The following is a 13289-nucleotide window of genomic DNA, read 5'->3' as shown; positions in this document are numbered from 1 at the left end:
GCAGCTGACTCTCTGGTCGGCTTGACAATGTCAGGCTTAGCATGCACTCTGTCTTGGGTGCCGGGCTGTTGGCCCAGTCTCGTGCTGCCCTGGTGACCCAGTGGCGGCCTGCAGAGTCCACAGCAGCCCTCCCCTTTAATCGAAGGGGAGGGGTGTTGTAGCGCTGGATTCGAGGCTGCAGTAGCGACCCAGGATCCACCCCTTGAGGAAGCAAAGTGCCAGAGACAGTGCTCCGCTTCCTTTTTGAGGGGCAGTCGGCCCAATTCAGCCTCGGGCAGGACTTCCGGGCCGGGCGATTAAAAGCCCTGGAAGGTTACCGCTCCCAATTGGGTGCGGGGCAATTGGGGTGCGGGGCAATTTTGCCCCCTCGATTCCTGTTATAACTTTGGAGGGGGAGGATGTGCTGGAGCGAGGAGAGTTTTTGTGGTTAACTGTTGCTAAACTTTCTCAACAGAAGGTATTTATTTTAATTGAATGAAATTTGGAGACATGCATTATTGTGGTCTTTTTCTTTGTAGCATTTATTTCAATAGTCATAAATAAAAAGCCTGTGCCTGATGATAAAGTGGTTGGTGTCTTCATTGTACTGCAAACAGGGTTATTTTGTTAAGTGTACAGCAGTAAATAACCCTGCGACCTCCTTAATAAAACACATTTGTACTATTCTACCAAATGGGGGAAAATTTCCTCTATGCTTTTTATAGTAAAATTATGAGCATAAAGAATACAAGTACAATACAAGGAACACAATTACTGGTTCACGACTAATAGTGAACAGGAAAACTGTGCCCTAAATTATCCAACTTCCATTGATCACCATCAAAAGAAGTTGCATCATGTAAATGTTTTTAAAAAATTAAGTTACTTTTTACATTTCCTTTCTTCTTCACTGATCTCGAGTCTTTGTGTATAATTCCGATTGGCATATAAACTGTTAATGTTCTCTAACTGGCTGGTACAAAGTGCGAAATAATTTCCAGAGTGACACTCAGTTTCCATCCCTCTTCTGCCTTCTCTCCGACTCAAATCACTGGACTTTGTACCGCGTAGTTGAGGTTGGATCTTGTCATGTAGGAAAATACAGGATTGAGCTGCATCTCTCCATGTTAAGAGCATCGAGTGTTTCACCGTGGCATGATCTAGCTCTTCCTGCACACTATATAGCACACTCATATCTTTACTTATTAAACAATGGAAGACAAATGCTTACATTTGCCACTCAAATGAAATGTTTCTCTTTTATATATTTGTAAATTGTAGAATTTTTTTTTGTATTAACCAGTGTAATTTACACATCTCTACTGTCTTACCCACTGTAGTCTTGTAAAAAGCCCTGGAAGGGAAAAATAAAATAAGTACCATTTTGGTAAAGGTAGATTAAGTGTTGTACCCCTTTTCTGTCCCAGGATGAACATAAATTATGAAAACATATACAGAAAGCTTATGTTGTTTGTGCTCATCAGCAACTCCTCTAACACTTTCTGCCTTAGATAACTGATCATGAGAGTGGAAGGAGGAGTCTTTCCAAAGGACAGGGCTGATTTAGGATGTTGCCAGCCAAAGGATCATGCTGATTCTGCTGGCAACAGCAGAAGACCTGCTCACACAAGAGACCAGAGTCGGAGGAACAGTGTTTAGGGCAGGGGGGGATTGTAGGGCTGGAGGAGGTTACATAACAAATTGACAGTCCGGAATCCTGTCTCACAGAAATAGAGAGGGGCAAGGCCATGAAGGTTGATAAATATAATTTGAGGCATTAGTGGAATGGGAGCCAGTGCAGGTCAGGAGTGATGGGTGAGCAGGAGTTGGTGCAGGATAGATTATAGGTACCAGAGTTTTGGATGAGCCGAAGATTATGCAGAATAGGAGGCCAGCAGGAGAAAATTGGAATGGTCAAGGAAGGGAGTGTGAGCAGCAGATGGGCTGAGGTGGGGTGGAGGCAGGTGATACTATGGCAGTAGGTAGTCTTTGTGATGGAGAGTATATGGGGTCGAAAACTCTTCTATTGGGGATGAATAGGACGCTGAGGTTGCAAACACTCTAGTGTTCACTGCTGGTCACTTGGGTTACTGTCTTGTCTGCTTCACCTTGCAGCCAAGATACCAGCACTCATCTGTTTTTGTTCAACTCCACCGGCAACTGCTGGAGAACTGTACTGGATACTGGACACTGGTCAGCCAATGAAGGAAGATTTTCAAATTTCCTCCTTCACCAGTATTGGCTGCTGTTTTTTTCACATCCTGCTATTCCTCTCCAGAAGTCTAGAAAATTATTCCAGAGGTACCAACTATTTGTGAGTTCCAGTAAGTAAGGGCTTACAACTAGCCAGGTTTTACCTTTGCCCAGAACCAGTTTTGAATGTTCAAAAATATATTTTCAACAGAAATTAGTGTGGGTGGACAAAATGTTTATTTTTTTAAACTGTATAATTGCATTCAGGAGGAAGCTAGATAAGCACATGAGGGAGAAAGAAATAGAAAGATATGTTGTTGAGGTTAGTTGAAGAGGGATGGGAGGAGTCTTAAACACTGGCTTAGACCTGTTGGGCTGAACGGCCTGATTCTGGGCTGTTAATACTTTGTAGTACTAGTGTTTCTTTCAATGCATCGTGTTTCTTCTCTTCCTCCAGACTGAACTTTATGTAATTCTGCCAATCGTGTAACAGATACCCATCACCCATGATATGTAGCATATTAGATGGCTTCATAGATCACAAGCTTTCCCTTGACCCTGGAAATTTGCCACCCAACATTCCTTTCGAATTGTGGGGGTAGAATTTCCATAGGTGTTCTCCCAAAGTTACGGCAGGATAAACCCATGGAAATGTTATGTTTTGGACTCCAATGAATATGTATCCTGGCACAATTTGCCACTGATTTGAATCAGAGATATTTTATGAAAGATTTATGCTGCTGAAATATTGGGTTGACAGCAGTTGTCATTAAATATTATATAGTAAATAGATAATTATTTAAGACATCTCTTATTAACAATGCAGTTGTGCCCTTTATTTTAATTGGTTTACAAAATTGGGTTTTTGTTTATCAATCACTCCAACCATTTGCCAGTGGTTAACAAGCAACGATTAAACATTGAAGCGTGTATTGGATTTAAGTAATCACTTGTAAATTGTGTTTGAAACAAAATCGATACAATAAATTGCATTGTAGAACATGCAATTTTAGTTCAGAATGCAGAATCTAAAATAGTTAAGTTTCACATGCTCATTGTCTTCTCATTCTAATTAAACTCAACTGAAATGTTTGTTTGGAAAGTAATGCGATTATATGTATAAACATGCGTTCCTAACACCAGAGCTGCAGAACCCAGACAGCTGAATTTGTAAGCTGGTTACAGGCTGATGTTTGGCATTGTTAGTTTATATGTATTTTAGTATATACAAGATAATCTATGTATTGGTAAAACCGTGTATTCTTCGATAATAGTCTTGTGGTGTTTCTAGCATATGATGCTGATCCCAGCCAGCTCTGGATGGCATTAACTCTAGAAATTACCCAATAACTAACATGTTGCAAGCAAAATTGCTCAATTTAGCATCAGCGACTAGTTTCCAAGATGTCATATAAACATAAGTAACCAAATGTATCTATAAATTTTAATGACTGCTTCTACAAATTGTTTGACAAATATTATCCCATTGCATTGTCACTTCCAGTGAATTAGTTAAAATTCCTAAGCTAGTTAATGTCAAACTAAACACGACGCAAAAATGTAATGTAAATTATGTTTTTCAGTTCTTGTGATATGCAAACCTCCTGTAGACTACTGTGGAGTTGGTATGGGCTAATGTGTGTTTTCTCCTTTCAATCTGCTGGTTTGTTATTGCACTAGAAGTATTTGTTGTGAGGCACTGAGATGAAATATTCCAGAAATACAAGCAGTAGATTTCAATATATGTGGAAGAATCATTTCCTGGTTTTACTTTTTGACGTGATTGTCATATTTTGAGTTGCATGATAAAGAAATGTTTGTGAGGGACTTATTTGAGGCAATTTCCCCACCACATTTTAGTCTCTTGTTAGACAATGATTCTTCCATTCTGAACTTTTGATCAGAGAATGTAGTAGTTGGACTGCAAGGCTTGGAAAGTTGCTAATTTTTAAAAAAGTGGTACTGCAGTGCTTCACAGACCACACCCTCTATGATGTACAATGGCTCACAACGTTAACTAATCCTAATGTAGTTTTCTGTAGTTCTTCCTCGTGCTGTCAGATATAGCTTTGATACTTGGTAAGGTCCCAGCCTTTTTCAGTCTTGCATAAACACCAATGGCAGATGTTTCTGGTGGGTTAAAGACATTTGTTACAGGTTCTTTTACTCGTTCAGTAGAAGGGGTCGTCTCTCTTGGCTCACTCTCAGGCCTCTGGTTGGACATGGGTCTAGCATTTACTCCTGGGTTTCTTGTAGGTCTCGTCAGCCCTCTGTAAAGTTGACAGGTAAATGGTTTATTTTTGTTATTTGACTCTGCAATATTCCAGCAACATAATCAGTGAAGAAAGCAGATCCAAAGTTACATTTTAAAACCATCGTTAACTGTTATAAAAACGTTCTTCTTTTTTTTCCAGACTCTATTTGCATTTATCCATATTTATTTTATATACTGCACAAGTAAAATGTTGTGACATACCACAACATTTAAGGTTTGAGGCAATTTGTTTGTCTTCTATCACCATAAAAAATAACTTTCCTCTGTATTTTGAGAAAAGTCGACTTCTCGACATTGGAGGACACTCATTTTAATTTTCACATTCAAGCCAGGCCTTGCTGAGCCCAAGTTTCTAATTTCTTTTGTGTTATAAACACAAGTTCACTGAGGAGGGGGTATAGAATTTTATCCTGATACTGATTTGCATGACTAGCTGAGATGATGCCAGTTTGTTTGTTCCTGGAGTGTAAAAAGTCAGCCAATAAGTGAAGTCCAACAGAAGCATTTTATATCAGATGGTTTGTATGGTTATGACTACTCATCCGTCTTTTCCAGTATTCATATATATTCATACCTCATCTATTTAAACTAGTTAGCAACACTACTATTTTGCTAACAGCTGGGATTAAGTAAGTATCGTGGAAAGTCAGATCCTAGACTGGACTAATATGGACTGATGCTAATCAAATAAAAGTCTTCCCCCTTTCTCCTCTTTCCCCCCCCAACCCCCCCACACAAACGGAAAGTTTGGACGTGGGTCTCTTACTCTGTATTATGCCCATTCCGCCCTGCACTGCCATCGCGTTTTGGTCCATCTTCTGGCAGCCCCGAGGATGCCCAAAGTTTTGTCTGAGGAATGAGCTAAAACAATGAGGAAAAATTACTGTACATGAATTAACACCAAAGATTCACATGAAGTCTAAATTGAATAATTTTTATGTTGTGCATATCATTTCACCATGTTTAATTACAAACATTACCAGTATCATGCCAAGAAATAATTTCTGCTCAAAATAAACACTGCCAGTGAGGGTACAGCACCACCTCAAAATAGGAGGAGGCTTTCCTGTGGTTTGGCTCTGCTGATACCCTCAGCTATAATACTTCATTAGTTATGGAACTAGGTAAAATATAAGGAAAGGAGGCTGAAGGGTTTAGCTGTTTCATTCCGGTTGAATCTCACCTTAATAGCTCCTTGTTTTGTAGTTTCCTGCAGCTTTGTGAGGGTGCTTCTCAATCGAGAGTTCTCCTCTTCCAAAATATTGATACGCAAGCTGTTTGCTTGTAACTGTTTCTCCATGTCCAGTGCAATGTCACCTGTGCCTATGAGAAGCAATATCACATCTGATAAATTGCAAGCACATTCTAAACATAAGTGAAAGTTAACTGATGGTAAACACAACTTGTATCATATTACACACATATATATATGTCCCAGTCGCGCCTGTTGTCCTTGTCCTTTTAGAATGTAGATGTTGCAGGTTTGGATTTGAAACTACTTTTACAATAAGATAGCCTGTTGTGTCCTAAATTGCTTAACAGCTGTTTGTATCTCATGATAAAAGGTTTTCTTAGTTAAAGCAACAGAGATAACAGACAATGCAACAGTGTCATTTTGAATACCGTTATTCTAACATTTTCAGTAGATGTTCATTTTGTGCAGCTAACCATCAGCCATGATCTTATTGAATGGCAGAGCAGGCTCAAAGGGCTGAATGGTCTACTCCTGCTCCTACTGTGTTCTTAATACAAAAAGAATAATTTAGATTAATACAAAATGTTAAAAGGATATAAATTTCTTACTCTCACACTGTGTTTCAGGTGGCATGTTTAAGTCAGGGAAAGCCACTAGAAGACTCCGCTGCTCCTTGTATTCTTCAACCTGGCTCTCTAGCAGGGACAGATTTTTTTTTAGCTCAGTCATGGATTTCTCCAGACCATGTTTTTCTTGCTGTAGCTGTTCTGTTTGATGCTGTAATAAGAAAAGAAAAACAAAATTAGCTTTTGTCTGAATTGTACTTGAGCAGGAACAAAGCTTATCCAGGGGTGGATATGCATTTTGCAGATTGTAACAAATTCTAGATCCTGATTACCTTTGTGTAACAGCAATATGTGAATGAAATTAGGTCATGAACATAGGAACAGGAGTCAGCCATTCAGCCCTTCAAACCCGTTCCGTCATTCAATGAGATCATGGCTGATCTGCGACCTAACTCCATTTCCCTGCCTTTGGCCCATATCCCTTAATACCTTGGTTAACAAAAAGCTATCTCAGATTTAAAATTAACAATTGATCTAGCATTGTTAGAGAGTTGCAAACTTCTACCACACTTTGAGTAGAAGTGTTTCCTAATTTCACTCCTGAAAGGTCTGCCTCTAATTTTTAGACTATGCCCCCTAGTCCTCGACTCCCCACCAACGGAAATAGTTTCTCTCTATCTGCCCGATCTGTTCCCCTTAATATCGATCAGATCACTTCTAAATTCTAGAGAATACAATCCTAATTTTGTGTAATCTCTCCTCGTAACTTAACCCTTGAAGTCCAGGTTTCATTCTGGTAAACCTACACTGCACTACCTCCAAGGCCAATATATCCTTCCTAAGGTGTGGTGCTCGGAACTGCTCACAGTACTCCAGGTGTGGTCTAACCGGGGTTTTGTATAGCTACAGCATAACTTCTACCCCTTTGTATTCTAGTCCTCGAGATATAAAGGCCAGCATCCCATTAGCCTTTCTGATTATGTTCTGCAGTTGTTCATGAGATTTTAATGATCTATGTACCTGCACCCCCAAGTCTCTTTGGGCATCCACTGTTTTTAGCTTTTCGCCATTTAGAAAGTACCCTTTTTCTAGTCATTTTCGGTCCAAAGTGAATGATTTCACACTTGCTTACACTGAAATCCATTTGCCACAGTTTTTACCCATTCACTTAATCTATAAATATTCCTTTGTAATGTTATGCTTTCATCTACACTGCATACAATGCCGCCTATCTTTGTGTCATCGGCAAATTTGGATATGTGGCTTTCTATCCCAAGTTGTTAATAAACAGTGAATAGGTGAGGGCTTAACACAGACCCCTGCAGGACACCACTAGTCAAATCCTGCCAATTTGAGTACCTACCCATTATTCCTACTCTGTCTCCGGCTGCTCGGCCAATTTCCTTACCAGGTCAATAATTTGCCCTCAATTCTGTGGGCTTCGACCTTAGATAACAGTCTCTTATATGGGACTTTGTCAAATGCCTTCTCCAAGTCCATATAAATAACATTCGTAGACATTACCCTCTCCACTACTTAGTCACCTCTTCAAAGAAATTCCATCAAGTTTGTCAGGCATAACCGACCATTCACAACTCCATAAATTTCTCTTTGATCAACTGATAATTTGCGAGGTGTTCAGTCACCCTAGCCTTAATTATAAACTCAAGCAATTGCCTGACAACAGATGTTAAGTTATTTGGTCTATAATTCTTTCACCATTCTTAAATAGACGTGTGCCATTTTCCAGTCTAAAGGAATGGTTCTTGCATCTAAAGAACTTTGGAAGATTATAGTTAGGGCATCTGCAATGTACTCACGTACATCCTTTAAAACCCTGGGATGGAAACCATCTGTCCTAGGGATTTGTCAATCTTTCGTGCCATTATTTCCTACATTCATCATCATCATCATAGGCAGTCCCTCGGGGTCGAGGATGACTTGCTTCCTTCCACACTAAAAGTGAGTAATCAAGTGACTGACGAACTCATTTTAAATGGTGGAAGATGCCTGTCCGTGAATTTTTTAACTGGACCAAGACCGTGCTCCATCAAGCCCATTGCACACCAGCCACTACACGGGCTTGATGGAGCACGGTCTTGGTCCAGTGGAACGGGGATCCAAGACGACTGGAGACCAGGCTCCGCCGCATGTGCCAATACATACACACAAATTTAAACGTACTCCTACTGTTCTTCCTTCCTCCTTCCCACAGGACACCTCTCTACGTGGAATTCATAGTATGCAATGTAAGCCTCACGACCTTACAGCCTCGCTATTGGCCCGTGCTGCACCTTCCCTTGGTCTTGTCCACCCTGCTCCACTTCTGTGCTCCGACCTCTCCCCTCTTCCGTGCCTCGTCCGTCCTCTCCGCTTCCGATCTCCAGACCTCACCGGTCGCAACCTCCGCTCCTCGCCGCTTCCGACCTCCAAAACAACTAAAAAAAGCCCGACTGCATGAGACAGTCAAAGGAGCAGTTTGGAGTGCGAGGCTGGAGCGGTGGGAAGATCAAAAAAATCCGGACTTCATGGGACAGTCAGAGGAGCAGTTCCTTCATTACAACAGTGACTACACTCCAAAAGTACTTCATTGGCTGTAGAGTGATTTGAGACACCCGGTGGTCGTGAAAGGCACTATATAAAATCCAAGTCTTTCTTTCTATTTTACTTGTGTTAATTTTATTGAGTCCCTTGCCCGATTCTATATTAGTATCCTTGGGATTTCTGGCATGCTAATCTCTTCAATTGTAAATACTGATGCAAAGTAATTATTTAACATGCCCGCCATTTCTTTATTATCGCTGACAATATCACTGCTTTCAGTTTTTAAGGCAGCAACATTGCTCCTGACTACTCTCTCTTCCCTACTGTAATTATAAAAATTCTTCGTATTGATTTTGATATCCCTTGCAAGTTTCTTTTCATACTCCTTTTTGTAGCTCTTACTATCTGTTTTGTGACCCTTTGCTGTTCTATGTATCTTTCCCATTCGCCAGGATCCATGCTATTTTTTGCATTTTTGTATGCTTTTTCTTTTAGTTTTATGCTGTCCCTTTCCTCTTTCGTCGTCCATGGCTGTTTTTTTGGCAAGTAAGAGCTCTTGCCAAAAGTTGTGCACTTTTGTTTTCATTTATTTAGAAGATATGCCATGATGATAGACCACAAGGTGTATTGCACAAGAGGGCTGTCTTCGGTTATGGTCTAGCCCACAGGTTTTCATGATGTGCTCTGTAATCATATGCTCCAGTGAACCTATCAGCAGATGGCTGTAGACTCATTTTGGTAGAACCTGAGAGGTTATCTGTCCGACTGTGTTGGAAAATGGCTAAGCCCATTACTTTTATCTGTGCTCAGGCGCTACTCCACTGTTTCAACCCCTTCCTGTCATCCAGTCATGCCATCTTTCATTTCTGCCATTAGATTCTGCCGGCAGATCAGCAACCAGCACTGTTCTCCACATTTCCCTCCAGAATATCTGATCATTCACAAACAAGGCCCTTGCCATCCACAACCTTATTGTCAATGAGTGAACGGACATCCTGGCTTTGACTGAAACTTGAACGCAAAGATGATATTTTGTTCCTTATTGAAGCCTCCCTGCCTGGCTCAAATTTTGTGGAGTGTCAAATTTCTTCAATATGATAAAAATTAAAATTTTAAAAAAAACAAAAAAAAAGTTTTTTTAAAGTTTATTCATGATATTTCAGCTTACTCCATATGAGAGTCCAAATCTTTATTTTGTGCTCTGTAACATTTTTTAAAAGTCCAGATAAAATCAGCTTCTCATTTCCTGGGTTCCTGTCTGAGAATTCTGCAAAGTGATTGGTTTCTTAGGCAGCTTGTTGAAGGTCACTACAGCATCGCACTAGGAATTCCCATTACAGAGTGCTGAAATAAATTGAACATCGAAAAAGCAATCTTCTCGCCACAGAGATCGCGAGATCGCTGTGGACAGCTTTCTTCGAGGCCAACGGCGACGCCTTTGCTTCGTCGCTGACTGCAAATTATGGACAATGGTGCAAAGCGGAGACCCCAGTACAGAACCCTGGGAGCACCACTTGTCACATTGTGCCAATCAGAGTACATCCTCTTTATGCCTACTCTCTCTCTTCTATCTCCCAACCAATTACCAACCCATGTCCCAAAGTTACCTTCAAATCCATGCACTTTTATTTTTGCTAATAATCTGTGGTGCGGATCCTTATCAAATCCTAAAGACTCTCTTTAAAATGCATCTCTTTAACCAAGCATTGGGATGTTTTTCTACGTTAAAGGCGCTATATAAATGCAAGTTATTGTTGCTGTTGCAGGGAGATTAAAGTACAGCTTTACTCCTGGTCAATTTCCTAAGATTTCATATACCTGTAGCGATGCCATTGTGGCGCAATGCATTGGAGCTGGAGGACACTATACCACAGAGTAGTATGTGGGATCATCTTCATAATTCCCAAGCCATTCTGGGAGACATCAAGTAAAATCCAAATGCTTCCACACAGAAAGGAGGGAAATATCCAAATGTTAGTCACCCCAGTCATGACTGCACAACTCCTGAAGTTAGCTATACAGCAGTAGTGCAGAGGACCAAGAGCAAGAATCCAACCCATCGGCTCATTCAGAGAAAATAACTTTAAAAAATGACAGAAAAAACAGTCCATGTGAAGAAGTCAGTATTTGCAGTTTACTACCTGGAAGACCTTCAGCATTGTTAAAAACGTCCTCACGCTCTAAGCACCCACCTGTTGTTCTTGGAGTTGGTCCTGTAGATTGCTTTTCTCTACATTGACTGTCTTCAGCTGTTCCTCCAACTGGCCTATTCCAGCCTCAGACTCGGCTAATCTAGTGTTCAGCTCTTCACGTTCTTCATCCAGATCATCAACTCGTTGTAGCAGAGTTTTAATCTTAGCTTTCAGTGACTTAATTAATTAAAAAAAAAACACAATTAAAACCACAAATGTTTTTCTCGGCATTCTTAAAATGCCCTTTTATAAAATCTGAGCCATATCTTCTTTCCAGTTAACAATACTTTGTAATGGTTACCTTGTGAATATATTCAGGCTGTGTTGTTGTTGTAGGAAGGGTATTACAAAATGTATTATTATTCCCTGCTCTCAGAAGAAAACTATATTCTATCAGGCCATTAGATGATAGCCATAATGTTTCTTTCTTGGTATAAGCAAGATAAAGTCCATCTGTCTGTTGTTTTAATCCCTTCCTTTTCCCACCAAGCCAAATCTCCAGCCAGTTCTCCAATTCTAGCCCTGAACCCCTATCTCTCTCTAGTTAATCTCCCATCTCCCTGCCTTCTCCAAGATCATCTCATTCCCACTTTCCTTCCTGACTCCCATGCTAACTGACATTCTCTATCCTCAGACACATTCTCCTTTTCAAAACTGTTGTCATCAACCCCTCCTCAAAAAATCCACCCTCAAACATTTATAATCACAAACTACCACCACATCTCTAACCTCCCTTTCCTCTCCAAGCTTTTTAGATGTGTTGTTGCTTCCCAGATGCATGCCCATCTCTCCAGCAACTCCCAGTTGGAATTCCTCCAATCCAGTTTCTGCCTCTCCCATAGCACCAATGCAAACATAACCAAAGTCAGGATCAACATACTATATGACTAACTATGGTGAATGCCCTCCAGCCTCTCTGCAGCCTTCAACACAGCCAACCTGCCTCTCTGCCATTAAGGGATATGGTTGCATAGTGGTTATGTTACTGGACTAGTAATCCAGAGGCCTGAACTAATAATCAAGAGACGTGAGTTCAAATCCCACCACCGCAGTCAGAGGATTTAAATTCAGTTAATTAAATAAATCTGGAATCATTGGGCCCAAGTTTCGAGCCGCGCCTAGAACAGCGCAGTCCTGACCTGGACGCCCGTTTTTCGCGCCACAAAGTGCGCCTAAAAAAAACCTCCAGATTCTCCACCTCCCTGCAGGTCCTCTGGCCCTCAGCGCAGCACGAGCTGTAGGGGGCGGAGCCAGGTCCCTGCGCCGAAAACAGTGCCCAGACCTCTGCACATGCGCGCTACAGTGGGCACGCATGTTCAGTAGCTCCAGGCGCCCAAAACTGTGTGGGAGGGGCCGAAGCACGCAGCCCCTGGCCGAATGGCCTCACTGGGGCTGCATGAATAAGGCTCCTCCCACGGCCAGCTCCTGCTTCCTCCCGACCCGACTCCCGCTTCCCGCCTCCGGACCGGACCCTACACCGACCCGACTCCCGCTCCCCCCCGCCCCCCCCCGGACCAGACCCGACACCGACCTGACTCCCGCTTCTCCCACCGACCCCACTCCCCCGACCCGACTCCCGTTTCCCCCCCCCCCCCCCCCCCGATTGGACCCGACCCGACTCCCGCTCCCCCCGCCTCTGGACCGGACCCGACACCGACCCCGACCCGACTCCCCCCGCCCCCGGAATGGATCCGACCTGACCTCCCTCCCCCCGACCCGAACCGAACCAAACCGACCTCCCTCCCACCACCCCCCCCCCCAACCCGACCCAACGCCACCTTCCTGTAAATCTGGTGCTGGGGACGGGCCCTGCCCAAAGTCTCGGGCCCGGCCCGTTCAGCCTCCCTCACCCATCTCCTTTCCCCCCCCACCCCCCCCATCTCCTTTTTCCCCCCATCTCCTTTTTCCCCCCATCTCCTTTTTCCCCCCATCTCCTTTTTCCCCCCATCTCCTTTTTCCCCCCATCTCCTTTTTCCCCCCATCTCCTTTTTCCCCCCATCTCCTTTCTCCCCCCATCTCCTTTCTCCCCCCATCTCCTTTCTCCCCTCTTCTCCCCTTTATCCCCTTCTCCCCCATCCCTCCCTTTTTATCCCCTTCTCCCCATCCCTCCCCCTTCCCCCTCTCTGCTCCCCCCTCTCTCCCTCTACCCCCCCTCCTCTCCCTCCCCTCGCTATCAGAAACACAGACACTGACAGACAGAGAATGAGAGACACACACAGACAGACAGAGATAGAGACACTGACAGAGACACACTGGGTGGGGCATCCCAGCACGCTGTTGGAGGGCTCCCGGTGCTGCAGTCGGTAAGTAGAAAATGTTTTATTTATTGATTTAAAAAAAAAAAT

The 13289-nt window shown here is 42.7% G+C and overlaps 1 protein-coding gene across 2 annotated transcripts in view; it reads right to left on the bottom strand.

Moving 5' to 3' along the window:
• Positions 1-378: 378 nt before the first annotated feature.
• The window catches only part of ccdc157 (coiled-coil domain containing 157), a 57624-nt gene continuing 44713 nt past the window's right edge, over positions 379-13289 (bottom strand). The window contains exons 7-11 of one of the 2 annotated variants that reach the window (XM_070887873.1): positions 10945-11121; positions 6251-6419; positions 5631-5770; positions 5214-5308; positions 379-4442 (exon numbers count right to left, since the gene is read on the bottom strand). In XM_070887873.1, coding sequence (XP_070743974.1) covers positions 4196-4442; positions 5214-5308; positions 5631-5770; positions 6251-6419; positions 10945-11121 — 828 coding nt within the window. In that variant the 3' untranslated portion in view covers positions 379-4195. The remainder of the gene's footprint in view (positions 4443-5213; positions 5309-5630; positions 5771-6250; positions 6420-10944; positions 11122-13289) is intronic. The other variant, XM_070887874.1, reaches the window with a different exon arrangement.

This window comes from Pristiophorus japonicus, chromosome 8, assembly GCF_044704955.1.
Source record: "Pristiophorus japonicus isolate sPriJap1 chromosome 8, sPriJap1.hap1, whole genome shotgun sequence".
Classification (NCBI taxonomy): Eukaryota; Metazoa; Chordata; class Chondrichthyes; family Pristiophoridae; genus Pristiophorus; species Pristiophorus japonicus.
This window is presented reverse-complemented; position numbering and strand designations above follow the sequence as displayed.